General features: G+C 39.4%; 1 protein-coding gene across 2 annotated transcripts; it reads right to left on the bottom strand.

Annotated features, from left to right (window-relative positions):
• Positions 1–866: 866 nt before the first annotated feature.
• Positions 867–12,056, bottom strand: si:dkey-17m8.1 (C-Jun-amino-terminal kinase-interacting protein 4). Of its 2 annotated transcripts, none has more exons than XM_040117871.1 (28): positions 11,891–12,056; positions 10,208–10,622; positions 9,867–10,061; positions 9,621–9,741; positions 9,275–9,345; positions 9,085–9,149; positions 8,393–8,465; positions 8,121–8,290; positions 7,676–7,944; positions 7,118–7,175; positions 6,716–6,868; positions 6,523–6,565; positions 6,238–6,365; positions 6,022–6,075; positions 5,205–5,345; positions 4,949–5,081; positions 4,587–4,673; positions 4,419–4,466; positions 4,123–4,264; positions 3,906–3,948; positions 3,686–3,766; positions 3,483–3,550; positions 3,205–3,353; positions 2,942–3,113; positions 2,663–2,776; positions 2,468–2,566; positions 2,262–2,351; positions 867–2,123 (listed from the first exon to the last, which is right to left on the bottom strand). In XM_040117871.1, the coding sequence occupies exons 2-28, from the start codon at positions 10,304–10,306 to the stop codon at positions 1,996–1,998; spliced, it is 2,994 nt and encodes a 997-aa protein (XP_039973805.1). In that variant the 5' UTR covers positions 10,307–10,622; positions 11,891–12,056; the 3' UTR covers positions 867–1,995. The 2 variants fall into 2 exon arrangements, with proteins under 2 accessions (XP_039973805.1, XP_039973804.1); XM_040117870.1 differs by having other exon boundaries at positions 8,121–8,293.
• Positions 12,057–14,214: the final 2,158 nt, after the last annotated feature.

A 14,214-nucleotide genomic window follows, 5' to 3' on the forward strand; every position in this document is an offset into this window, starting at 1 on the left:
TAAATGCCATGAATTAGTTTATAATTTTTTCTTTTTGTAATGGAGTCAGAAGATATTTGATATGAAGAACTGAAATGTCCTAAAGACAAGGCCACATTTCCATATAACATCCTCTCCTTTCTCTTTCAGTGCAGTCATGGCTCCCAGGTATGACGGCGTGTCCCACTGTAAGCTGGCCCTGGTGTTTGCTGTACTGATGGACCTGTTGGGGGTGATATCCCTGCTGCTCGGGGTCTTTGCTCCCCTAGAGCTCCAAGGGCAAGACTTTGGGGATCTGCTAGTCTACACAGGAGCTCTGCTGGTGCTACTGTCCCTGGCAGGCTGGGTCATGTGGTACAGTGGCAATATTGAGGGGTTGACCTCCAGAAAGGAGTTGGGAGGAACTTTGGGTGGAGCTGTGGACCGCCTTGCCCGCTCCCTGAGCCGCAGAATACGGATCCCCAGGACTCACAGCAGCCCAACATAACAAGTGGAGCCCAGAGATCACAGACACTAACTGACTGACTTTGACTGCTGTTAAATGAAAGGCTGTCCCCGAACTAAGCTGCAGGCCGAGCTGCCTGAGGCAAGGGAGTGTCACTGCTGTTACTTCTGTTAGGGAGTTAACAAATACCTTGTTCACACACATAAAAAAAGGGCTAGTCGTTCATGTTTTTATATGGAAAACTGGGGGAATTTGTATCTCTGCTAAATAAATTGTATATGGATCACCCTCCAGATTATAATGTAATAAGCACTACTATAGATTCCATAATATGAAGATTAAAAGATTCATCTGCAGTATTATTTTGTCAATTTTCCTTGTGAGTCATTCATTCATGTCTTGATTATACTGTTTGTGTTTTATGGCATTACCGCTCAGAATGAAAGTTACTACATTAACCATTGAAGACATTTTTAATGCTGATGATAATAATGTTTGGACACAGCGGAGTTTACATCAATACTCATGTCTTAATTGTCTTTCTCAGAACGATAAGGAGCTGCTATGACATCAACATGTGTACACAAACTTGTAATTGCACATAAATATTGAAAAGGACCCTTGAAAGATTTTCTCTGCCTTATTTTACAAAAGATACTGAAATTAAAACATAAAATAAATTAAGACACCAAAAGCATTTCATGCCACTTAAAGGAAGACATCAAAGATCTGATGGCGAAGATACATAACTTATAAAGGCAGGCACTGAAATTGTTCAGTTAGGGGATGGGATATCAGACACACACACACACACACATACAGACATTTATAATGTGCAGTTATTTGTAATTACAACAGATACAATGTGGAAGGGTAGAATTTGAGTTAATACTCATAGAAATTGCAAAAATACACACCACAAAAGTTATCACCAATCTAAATGCAGCATCAGGAGATAAGAGAAAAAAAGTGTCTGATTGTCAGATGAGAGAAGAGTAATAGAGTAAAACCAGTTTCCAGTTCAAGTTAACAACAAAGTCTGTACACAGCAGCTTCAAGAGCAGACACATACTTAAGTTAGACTTTATGATCAAAAGATGTACGACAGAAAGACCCGGTGCCCCTTGTTGGAATGAGAATGTAAACAACAACTCTGCATGCTCTTCGACAAGCATTGGAACAATGTATCAGAGAGCTGTATGTCAGTGAAACTAAATGCACGGTCAGTTCAAAGGTAAAAATGATCGATTAACAATCAGGCAGCTGAATTACTGAGCCATTACTCAGCACTGATGTAAAATCAGATGAAGGCACACAGTTAGGCATCATCATCCATTAGGATAATCCAGTCAGAAGATAGATGTACAAAATTAATGAGGTAAACAAAGATGAAACTGTGTAAATCCTCTATTTATTAAGGATACTTTTATTGCTGCCACACTGAGACGCTGGTTCATTCAGTGTCATGAAAGCAACATTTCCAATGTTGTCTCTAGCTTCGCTGGTGTACAGTCTATGTCTGCTTCAGCTTTATCTTATTCCGAAAGGGCAGAATTAGGAGATGAACAATGTCAGAGGGCAGGGCTGGGCATAGAGGGTGTAGGATTCTGCCAAATGATCATGTGACTGCGTTCAGACCGTTGAGGTGTAGCTTGGGACAACTCAATTTGCGTCCCAAATGCGTCACTTGCATCGTCTCCTGGGGAAGTAGATGGCTCAGTCAGGCATTCAATAAACTAAGCAATGACTAAAAGTTAAATCAATTTGACGCTATGCGGTACAAAACTGACTGATTTAAGCTGACGCAACAATGGTATTTTACAGTAATTCAACTTACCAATTCGGAAGTTGATGTAGCCCTCTCCTCCACTAAGGATAAGCTGAGAGGTAGTGACAGTGCTGCTGCCAGGAGAGGTCATCAAACAACCTGTGGGACACGGATAAGACCAATACAGCATTCGAGTGCACTCTGAAGGATCTCCCTGAATATAGAAGTTGTTGAAAATGTTTAGCATATTTGAGTAACGGCTATCAAATTCTTACCGGGTGCAGCAATGATGAATCGGACAGCTTGTCTGTGTCCATGGTAACACAGCTGGGCTGATGCAATGGAGCAATATGGGATGGAAACGGCTTCTGATGCTGTGGACAGTCATTGAAATAGGTAATACTTGATAGAGCACATTTCTGACAATATAAAATTCAAGTACCAGTACTCATAGTCTAGATAAAACTCACTAATGGATAATGGGATGGAGAAAATGGCACCGCCTCCGGTGCCCACCCACAGACGGCCAGAGATGACTGTGAGAGACGAGATCTGGAGAGGTGAGAGTGTCAGGAAGGGTGGGCCTATGGAGGGAGACAAAAAATGTGCAAGCTGAGCTGCAGGAAAGAGTTTCAACTCAAAGTTGTCTTACACAAAACTAAATATAGAAAGAAAACGTATTTTCAATTCAGATTGGGCATAAACGCAGCCAATAATAAATCAAAAATTTGTGGTTACAACTTTAGCACCTAATGTTTTAGTGACCAAAGCAGTAAAATCGACTTCCTGTAGTGGCCGTCCAGTCGACCAGTCAAACAGCCTGAGGATTGGGTCAAGTCGACAAGATGTCCAAACACCACTTCCACCAGCACACAGGAAACGAACCTGCTGCTCATTGCGCTCAGAGACTGAGAATGTTTGCTGTAAAGTAAGATGAAGGATAATGTTGGTGAATTCGAAGACAGTGTGAGCATGAGTCACGAAAGATGTAGGTACCTCCTCTGTTTCTTACCTCAACCTTCTTGCTGTCAATGTCAACTACATGGACTCTGTTCCAATATCCCACCCACAAGCGGCCACCTTTTGCAAGGCAGCAGCGAATGGGCTGCAAAGGGTTTGATCCAAGTGGCATCACCGAGTGTGACAGAAGGTTCCAGCCGCCTGTCCGTTACAGCATTCATTACTCCTCGGTCACCAAGCATTAACTTTAAGTTATGTGCAGCATGCAAAATGGATAGATTACCTGAGACAGTCAGATATAAGTATAAAGAGGAAATAGAAGACCATTACCTGAACTGTGTGAGAAAAAGGCTAATGTCCCGTCAGCTAAACCAGCTACGACTTGACCCTGGGAATACCTGTAGGATTGGGTCAACACAGACAATATCATAAATACATTAGAATAACTCAGTGGCACATTATGGCACAGGCAATAATTAAATGCTAATACTTAAATACTGATTTAAGTACAGTTCAAACAGCAGACAACTCACGTGAGTGAATGGACACCCTCTGAGAGGGAAACAGTCTGTAGACAGCGCCTCCTGCCAGCAGAGGCTGAGTGTACCAGTATACTGTGAGACAGAGAGAGAGGGATGGTGGGCAAAAAAAGAGGGGGGTGGGGGGGAGTTGGTAAGAATGCTTTGTCAACAAGTACTTTACTGACAAATAGCATTATTTATTGAAGTGAGCTGCTTATTCAGCAGCCACTACCTTCCTTCCTGAGTTCCAATCCACACAGTTCCTGTGGTATCACCTGACAAAACAAGACCAGATAGACTGTGTCAAAGAAAGAGCTAAGCAAGCACTGTTGACCTTTCACTGTTCCCAGTAAAATATCAGTATAGTATAAAGGGGATAATACAAGTACAGAGTACATTTGACATATTGTCTGTAGGCAGCTGCTGTAGCCCGTTGTACTGGCACTGACCTATGGGAGGCACAGCACAGATGCAGAGTGCAGGAGCTGTGGGAGGGAGGCTGAACTGATCCAGTACTGTGTTGGACCGTGCTGGATCAATCACTGTAATATCACTGCTGGAGGCAGGACCAGAAACCACCCACACAGAACTCTGGCAGAGAAGGACAAATATGGAGTTTGGAAAGGTGAGTGGCATGAAATTTGTCCCTGGGCAGTGTTAGCTATGGTTGGATGACACTGTACATGTACATGGTGATTAGAGTTTGACTACAGTTGCTATTTAACCAGCATAATGACAGACTTACTGTGGCTTCTCCTGAGAACTCAGGCGTGACTGCAACTGCACAGTTCAGCTGAAAAAAAAAAAAAAAAAAAAAAAAAGAACAAGTTAGGAAGGAACAATGTTTAATTGTACCACAGGTATCATGTAAAATTTTATAGATTTATATGAATATTGCAGTGGCAAGATTTACCTTAGCAGTGGAGTCTCTCTGATCCAACAGCCTGAGCTGCACTAGAACAGGTACATCTTTAGGCTCTGGGACCGGTTCATGCGACTCCTACAACAATGACATTTAATCACCAGGATATTGTTAGGATTGTGGATATGTACACATGTCTGGGTGGGTTAAATTCCCCGTGGTAAGTCTCTGTTGTAGCTTTCTCAATGTTAACAGTAGGCTGGATTAAGGACCCTTTTCCTTGGTTTGCTTAAAAAAAAAAAAAAAGGTGCGTCATAACTGGGAAAATTTTCAGCCCATTTGTTTTATGTACTCTTCTACATTCCCTCTCAGATCATCACCTTCCTGTGTACCTCTGTAAGCATTTTTACTACCTGTGTGTTTGCTAGTGGTGTGCTCCAGCCATGTATCTGCCGTTTTCCCAGACATCCCCAAATGTGGGTGCGAATTTCTCGGTACAGCTCCCTCCTCCTTACACGAGGTGAGAGAGCAGCAGGAGAAGCAGACCTGGAGAGAATGTTCTGGTTGTTAATCAGCTTTACCATTTAAAAATCATTGAAATTTGTGTCGAGTAATGATGTAAATGGAAGAGCATGTGCAAGGGTGACATGGGCAGAAACAGTTGCTTACTCAGCCTGAGTCTGACTAAGAGCCGGTAGCTGTGGAGACCCCCCAGGAGAGTGATTGATTGATGGGGAAGCTGGCATGGTGAATACAGGAGCAGGAAGTGGGATTAAGGGTTCCTTGGACAGGCCAAATAAGCGGTTGAACCTTTAATAAAGAAAAAATTATCAAGATTTGAAACTGCAGTCTGACTACAGCCTGTTACCAAACTTTACATTACTTTGCATATTTGTTTATCTCAATCCTTTTGTTTTGTCCACTTGCTCCCAAGTGGTTTTACTGACAGATTCAGTGTGCATCCAAACACACCAAAGATTCTTCCCTCTCAGACATGTATTGCTCAGCTGACACGGTTTCCCTTTTCAAAACACACAATGCTTCACGCTGCCATTCAGCACTCTTAAGGAACAGTCTTTTTGCCCTTGCTTTCTAAATATTCAAGTAATCCAAAGTAACCTTTATGAGAGTTAATTTGGTGACTCTGGAGACCAAAATTCCCACTGGATTTGTAACTGATATTTTAATATGTGTCTTGACTACAGGTTGCTGTATCAAAAGAACGGTAAGACAACCTGGCAAATGTCACATCTTGGATATGATGCAAAATTCAACTATCCTATTAGTTTTTATATATGGCATATTGTTTCCTCCATTTCTGGGTTGTTTTAGGGTTCCCTATCCATAATTACAATATTTCAAGCAGCACAGGCCCAGGACCAGGCCACGACTGTTGTTTTGGGGAGCAAAGCTGCACCTGCTTTGTGTGGTATTAGGACATCTAATGAGAACATAAGTTGAGATGAGAGATAATAAAAACACTTACCTTCTCCAGACACTTGACCTTTTGTAATCTGTTAACTTCTCTTCCTTTGTTGCTCTATAAAAAAAAGAAAAAAAAAACTAACTGAGGTTGGATGCAGAAACAGCTTTGTTGGACCAAATGTTAAACTCACTCTTGGAAGAGACAACAACTTCAGATTGACTAAAAATTACAACAGAGCAAACAACATATACTGTTGCGATTTAGTAGAAAAGTTACCTGACTGTCTGACTATGTCTTATTGCCTCCTGCAGCTCAAACAGACGCTGCTTGTACTGGTTCTTCTCCATAACAACACGAGCCATTTCAGAACGAGAGAAGTGGCGCATGGATGTGAGGAGAGAGGCCTGAATAGGAAGATTTGTGCTATTTAATGGGGTACCTGCATCGGTGTCATACATCATAATTTAGACTGAACATTTAATGGATTAAAAAAAAAAAAAAAAGCTTCACCAGTGCAGTGCTACAGTAGATAAACGTTTGAAAATAACAATGTCTCCTTACATCAGGATCCTCCGATTGGCATGCTTCCAGTTCTTTCCGAAGTCTACGAAAAACAGTGGATATACAGTACAAAGTCAAAGCAGTATACACTGTATTACAATAACAAAAAATGAATGAAATAATTTTTCCAAAAAGTGAAATAACTAACAAACGCTCTTAACATGTGGAAAATATTAAGAACAATCTTCTACACCTTTTAGTTTCCTCCTCTTTCTCCTTCATCCGCCCCTCCAATCGTGAAGCGGTTTCCTGAAGAGAGGTCAATTCCAGTTTAAGATCTGAACGGTCATCAGTCAGCTCTGCTACCCGAGATATCAAAGCCTTGCGGGCAGCTTCTACCAACTCACTGAAAACAAACAAACAAAAACAAAAAAGAAACAGAGCAAAAGTTGAATATTTGAGGATTATGAAGAAATCAACTTGGTACTTTGGTAAAAAGTGTAAACAGTTCCAACAAATTAGTGACTGTAATATTTTATCCTCTTATTGATTTGTTTCTACTAGAGGATGAAGTACAAGTGTTTGGAAAATCCCACGTACACTCAAAGGTCACACTAGACTTAAAAGGGACAGAGAAATTAAATAGAGGACTCACTGGGTGACTTTCAGTTCCTCATACTGGGAAAGAATCTCCTCAAACTGGTCTGTGCTGCCTATGCAGAAAAAAAGTATTGAAAATGCGTGAACACAGTTCACACGACCTTTACAACACTGAAATCAATATACACTAGGTCTGAATGTCATTATTTACTCTGCATTCACATCCAAGAAGAAATTACTCCACATGGGATGGTGAAAAACAGTAAAAAAGGAAGTAAAGCTTTCTCAAAATTCCAGCAAGAAAGCTTTTTCACTGATGTACTTGCACTTCATGTTAGCAGTGTATAAATAGTTTCACTGCTGCCAGATTATTTTTGGAAACCAACCTACTGTCACCTCCAATGTCTGTGATCATTTAGTTTGTGTTTGAGTGAAGCTTTATAAACGCAACATGGGCATTACTACTATGATATTTGTATCTGCAGCCACACGAAGGGTCACAAAATGATAGTGGGGTAATTCCTGTGCAGTTAGTGTTTTTTAACCGCTAAGAAAACCTCTGGTTACAATGAAGAGGAAGTACATCAACCAATGTTTTTTAATATGAATTTACCTCTCACACTGGCCCCTCGGTCTACACTCTCCACACAATCCCGACTCAGCTCTGACAGTTCAGAAAACACAGAGTCAGTGTTGCGTAACTCCCACTCCCTACTATCATCTTCCTCCAACTCCTCTCCCTCATCTTTTTCATGCCTGCTCCCCTCTTCTGCTTTGTGTTCCTTCTTTCCCTCCTTCTCCTCCACCTCCTTCATCTCATCCTCCAAGCTGGTCTCCAACTCATCGCTCGGTGGGTCCTCAGTATTAGGTCTAACTGGGGTACTGATGATGGTGATCATGATGTTGGTGGCAAATGAAAAAATAAGAAATGTGAGAAAATATGAGGATGTTTGATTTGCCGAGCGTGAATATGTTGATCAGCTACAGAGAACTTAGATTTAGTCAAAGATTTCTCCATTAACATACTTTGCACTCAGAGCTTCAACTTAGATTATTACCTTGCATCCACACAGCCATGAAACTGTGCCAGCTCAGGAGTGGAGCTTATGATATGATAAACAAACTGATCTGCGGGGGACTTTACTGCAATGTCAATCGCCTTTTCTTCCTTGGCTACTAGATCTTCCAGACAGGGGGGACCAGAGTGCGAGTGTGGTCTTTGAACCATCTGCTAAAGAAAAGCAAAACACTGAAGCTACGTATCTGCCAAAATGTTGTATTTATTAAAATTGTTTGAAATATTGATGTCAAAAAGTAAGAATCTGTTTACCTTTTCATTAACACTGGACTCAGACAAAACTTGGTTGGATGGAGATTCAGCATTCTTGGGACGCATGTGATTCCTAAATGTTACATGCAGTGTTACAGAGTAAGGAAAAGTAATCTGAATAAACACTATCATTATGTTTACTAACACTTTGCACTACTTTCTTGCAGCTCTCTTACCATTACTCAATTATACCGTGACTTGTGACCAACACCTACCAACAACCACGAAATACCGTTTTTCAAAGCTCAAAAACGTGAAATTATAGTTTTCTGGCTAATGAGCTACTCCTTTCCATAAATGTCTAATTTAACAGCAATTAGGCATAGAAAAATTGCAAGTATGTTACCAAGTGCGGCCGAGAAACTAAACTTACATTTACATTTGCATTTCAGAATTACACATAGTACATACTTCACTTAGTATACTTGTAAAAGGTAAACAGAGATACTGCAACGATACTGTTATATATGTAATTTTTAAATGTTGGGTAGAAAGTAGCAATGAGGACAAGTTTAGAGTTTGTTTTTGTTGTACAGCCAAAAATAACTCATTTACGGCTCACAATAAAGCTGCTGTCATGGAATACCTATAACTTTCCTGGGAGAGATACTATGTAGCTTTCCTATGAGAGACATTGTATACAGTATAAAAAATTAGTTTTAGATTAGAAACAAGGGGCGAGTATGAACAACCTTAAAGAAGAATCCCTTTCAGAATCCTTTCCCTTTTCCAAAAGTTCCCGATATGTGTGAGCCAGCTAAAGGAGATAACACCAGTGATAATTAAGACATAGAATAATAACAAAAAATAGCTAAATATTTTGTAACACTGTCTGGGGATACAACAGCACACAACTTTGTAGACTAAACAGCAGTATCTGACCTTGTTGTGAGTGTGCCTCAGTGTGCTCACTTCTCTACTCAGATTTGCTTTCTGCTCCTCCAAGGCCACCACTGTAGGAAAAACATTACAAATGTAGCTTTGCTTGCTAGCATCCCTCTCCAGCAACAAAAACAGGTCACAGTTTAGGTGTCTGATTTGGTATCACTGAAAACTTTATACACTGTAGCTCTTCTTCAGCAAGATTTCAAATGTATCCAGTCATGATATGCACAAAAAGGATGAATGAAATTAGAAGGAGAAAAAGACAAAGATGAAAAGAAATTATTATAAGTTTGAAATATGTGGCTAAAACGCCATTTGTCACAGTTAATAATAAAGCACTCACACTGATCAGCTTGCTCTCTTGCTTTCTTCTCTAGCTCTCTCTCTCGCCGTTCTCTCTCCTTTTCCCTCCCCTTCATGGCTCTCCTCTCCTGTTCAATTTGGTCATCCAGCTCCAGATACCTCTTAAAAAAAAAATAAAAAATGATTTAACAGCTGTGAGCAAATTCAAACACCTATTTTTAAAAAACATAACCAAAATCATGCTATACAACGCAACATCAACACATTCAAAATTATTAATTCCCACCTCTTGACTGTCTTTCCTCAGTGCTTTCTCTGCTTGGTATCTCTCCAGCAGCTCTTCTCGTTCAGCTTTCTCCCTCTCTGCCTCCTCCTCCCTGTCTCTCAGCTGGGCTTTGCAGCTGGCCAGCCCCTCCAGGACCCACACAAATATGGGTACCAGGGACTCGACCACACCTTCACCATGGGTCTCAATAACTGTCTATGATAGCGCGAAGCAGCAGAGTGAGAAACCAGGTATGAACAACCACACCGAAATGATCATTTCATTCAGAAAAACATGGCATCATTTTTTCTTGGAAACACTAATGGTATAAAGAAGAAAAATAACTTGACGTGATGTCTTACCTGTAGTTCTGAATACAGCTTTCCTGCCTCTTCACTCACAATGTTGGGGTCTAGCTCTACCTCCCCTGACCCACAAAACACTCTCTCATTGCACTCCATCAGTCAATTATTTTTATCTGCTGTATTAACTGTCACAATGGTTTCTTGGACTAAAGTCCAAAGGTAAATGATTTTACAATTCTGTGGCAAAAAGTAGCTCTCCTGACTGCACTTCCTCACCATCTAATACAACTAGATGACAACTTTTTTTTTTTTAAGCTTTCTAACATTTTTAATAACACCAGCACCACCCATCCTCCACAACTTCGTGTTCCATTTGTACTTGACAAGGGCAACAACCTCTTAGACTGCAATCAGACAGCCATTTCTGTACTGCATGGTTTATCTGTTGTCAGGGGGTATCTTAGAGTCCATCCTGAAAAAGAAAATTTAGAAGATATAATGATGTACTGTATAATTATAATCGATTTCTTTTACACTGCGACTAAGTTTAATTGCAAAAGGACAGTCAACTGCTTTGTGCAATTCTCAAGCTTGGACGCGCATTTTTTTTCTTTTTTCAAACTAATTACTGTAATCTGATAATCGATTGAACATGGTCATGTGGTTTTCTGCTATTATAATTTGTGACTAACATGGTTTTGTTTAACAGAAAAAAAAAAAAAAGAAAACGAAAATCTGCGCAGTAAAGATGAAATTTTAATTCCAATGGTGGGTTTTAAGTCAGGGCATACACTAAGAAGACATTCATTAAACATCAGTAACTAGTTAGTGCTCAGGTTTACAGAGCAATGTAAACATACAGCTTAGAGTACACTCAGTCACACATTCATGCCTGGATTTATTTCCCTTTAAAGTCGAGATTTTTCAAGCCAGATAGAATATTGTCCTTACATCACTTCATCAGCTGTTGAGTGAGTTGAATACCCTCTTGGATTCTCTATTGAGAGAATTTCCCTCTTTATTTTTACTTTACTTCTGGACTTTTCTTCAGACAAAACCAGGGCTGCAACAAATAATTATTTTTCACACCACTGAGAAAAGTCTTACCAAGTAATCTGCCAATCGTTTTCCTGACTGAACAAATAATCGTTTTTTTCTACAAAGTGACAAAACATGGTGATCGAAGCTTCCAAGGGCCGGAGGCGACATAGACGAAATAATTAATCGGGAAAATACACAGCAAGTTGTTACTGAAATAATCATTAGTTGCAGTCTTAATTACAGTCACTACATATTTGGCAAGCTGTCTTATGAACGTTCAAAGTTGTAATATATGTTTTTTTTATAGGTTTTTGGCTTTTAATGTCTCGCCAGTTTGCTTTAACGACCCTTGGGCATTCTTACCTACATATGAAAGAAACAGCGGATCTTTCTGTTAAATATGTATGTCTCTCTGATAAGAGTTATGTAATATGTAGAACTGAGAGCCAGGCTAAACGAGTGTGTGTTTGTGTGTGTGTGTGTGTGTGTGTGTGTGTGTGTGTTAGCCTTCTCGGTTAGCTGAGAAGAAGGCAAACGTTTGGAAATGACACGCTTGAATCGACCCACTGTATAAATAAGTTACACGACTGACAGCGGACACCTTGAAAGATCTTTGGTAGCGAAGTTTACAAAGTTGTGACTTGGCCAAAAAAACAAGCCGAGTCGTTGCGCTGCTCGACTGCCGTTTGACAAACTCACCTTAACAGCGGACCCCTTGGTAACTTTTTCACTTCTCTGCCTCTAAATACAGAAGTTTCAGCCGTTTGTTTTTTTTTCCTTCAGGCACGATATCAATTACACACAAACGAGTTTAAAGAAAGGGGTGTGGTTTGATTCTGACGGGCGCGTACATGTCCTCCGTCTGCCCAATCACAGCGCTGAAATTGTCAGTCTTCACCAATAGACGACAAGCAGGCGGGACATGGCAACTTTGGTTTTCAGTAAGATAAAAAAAAAAAAAAAAAAAAAAGTTTCCTGAAACTTGAACGATAACATGTGACCACTGCGGGCTGTCAGGTGATCTGAGTAAAGCGCCGCTCAGTGTGATACCTGTCCAAATGCCTCACATACCTGAGAAATAGCTGGTCTATCTTCCTGTGTAACCCTAAGTGATTACAATAGTGTCAGAAAGTTAACAATGTTTGCACTACGTGGTGGAAGAAGTATTCAGACCCTTACTTACGTAGAAGTACTGATAAACTTAAAAAAACTAAAAAAAAACAAAAAACATTTCATTACAAGAAAACTACACAAAAAAAAAATATTAGTTAAGGTATATATAAGTAAAAAATCAAAAAAAAAATGGAATTTTAAAAAAAAAAAGTACTCAAATGCAAAAAAAAATGGTCTGTGTGACTGTAACACTATTATATAATGATAAAATTACATTTATTGCTCATGCGTTAACATGTAAGCAACTTTTACTTTTGTAGTTGGATCAGTTGAAGCTAATTTTCAACTTTTTTGGATAGGATAGCAACTAATGATTATTTAAATTATGGATTAATCTGGTGATTATCTTGATTCTGGATTAATATCTAGATTAAATGACAGATTGTCTGGTTTGTGAAAATTCTGAAAATAGTGAGGAATGCCCAGCGCAACTACCCAGAGCCCAAAGAGACGTCTTCACAATGCCTTTTTTGCCCAACCAATAGTCTGAACTACTCTGAACTTTAACTAAAAAAATTTATTAAAAACAAATTTAAGTTATTTTTTGAAAAAGAGAGCTTTCTACATTTGAGAAGCTAGAAAAATGAAATGTTTGGCATTTCTCTATAAAAAGGGCTTAGACGATTAATAAAATTGTTACCAGTAAATCTAATTGTCTGTCAGACAACTTAAAGATTAACTGGCCAATTGTTTTAGCTCTACTTGTATATACTGTAGGGTAGTTTAATTCATAGAAAAGCATCATATTTATAACTTCATATTTTTTGCACGCAAAAATTTTAACCTGTAGCTAAAGCTGTGAAATAAATGTAGCTGTTTAAAAAGTACAACATTTCCCCTCTGGAATGTAGCGGAGTAATTGTATAGAATGGCATGAAAAAAATACTCAAGTAAAGTACAAGTACTTTAAATTTATATTTAAGCACAGCACTTGAGTAAATGTACGTAGTTACATTCCACCACCAATGAGCCCTGCTAGTAGATAAAGTTATTGAGGTTTCATGTGTAATAAAAAGGTAAAAGATGACAGAGACAAATGCTTTTTAGAGACACCTTTTCAGAAGACTGTATTTATTATAAAAATTTTGCTTGGGATAATAAATATGGAAACGGATGAGACAGAAGTCGAATTTACTATTTCACACATTGAGGCATGGTAGGATACAACAACATTTACTGTAAATCATGGTGAGGAATGTCAGTGGATGAAGTACAGTTTGTTTTTCTTCCAGCAGATGGAGGTACTAACACATCTCCCCCCTCTCTGTCCTCTCCTTCTCCTCTTTCTCCCTCTCGATTTCCATGGCTCCTGTTGGTTTCTGTTCTGTTGGCCCGCACTCAATTGCCATTCAAAATACAGTCCCGTCCTGCTTACTGTCCTGCTTTTATTATTTCTTCATGTATTCATTACAGAGCAAGAACAGGTTCTGCATCTTCCACATCGTCTTTGACACTGATTTACATTGTAGAGCCCGTTTACCCACAAAGCAACACTTACATTTTTTTTTTTAAGCTATATTGAGCCATGCAAATGGTGTCAGTTTTTTGTGCAGGAGTTATTCTGCCATCAGCAGTTGGTTTCAGTTGAACATTCTGTTGCCATAGCAACCACTACTGGCATAATTCCATGGCAGAAGTTGCAGTTTAACTGACATTGTTACATCCACCATTTTGTCTGATCTATGATCAAGACAATATTGATAAATAAACCCTCAGAATGCCCTTGTTGGTTCATAATCTCTAGGTACTGCTATCTTTTTAATTACTTTGTCTTTTCGTTCTTAACTTAGGATATTAAATTAGTTTTTCAGTTACGCCATAACCAAGCTAGCTATAGCACTGGCTGTATG

This window comes from Xiphias gladius, chromosome 22 (assembly GCF_016859285.1).
Source record: "Xiphias gladius isolate SHS-SW01 ecotype Sanya breed wild chromosome 22, ASM1685928v1, whole genome shotgun sequence".
In the NCBI taxonomy this organism is placed as follows: domain Eukaryota; kingdom Metazoa; phylum Chordata; class Actinopteri; order Istiophoriformes; family Xiphiidae; genus Xiphias; species Xiphias gladius.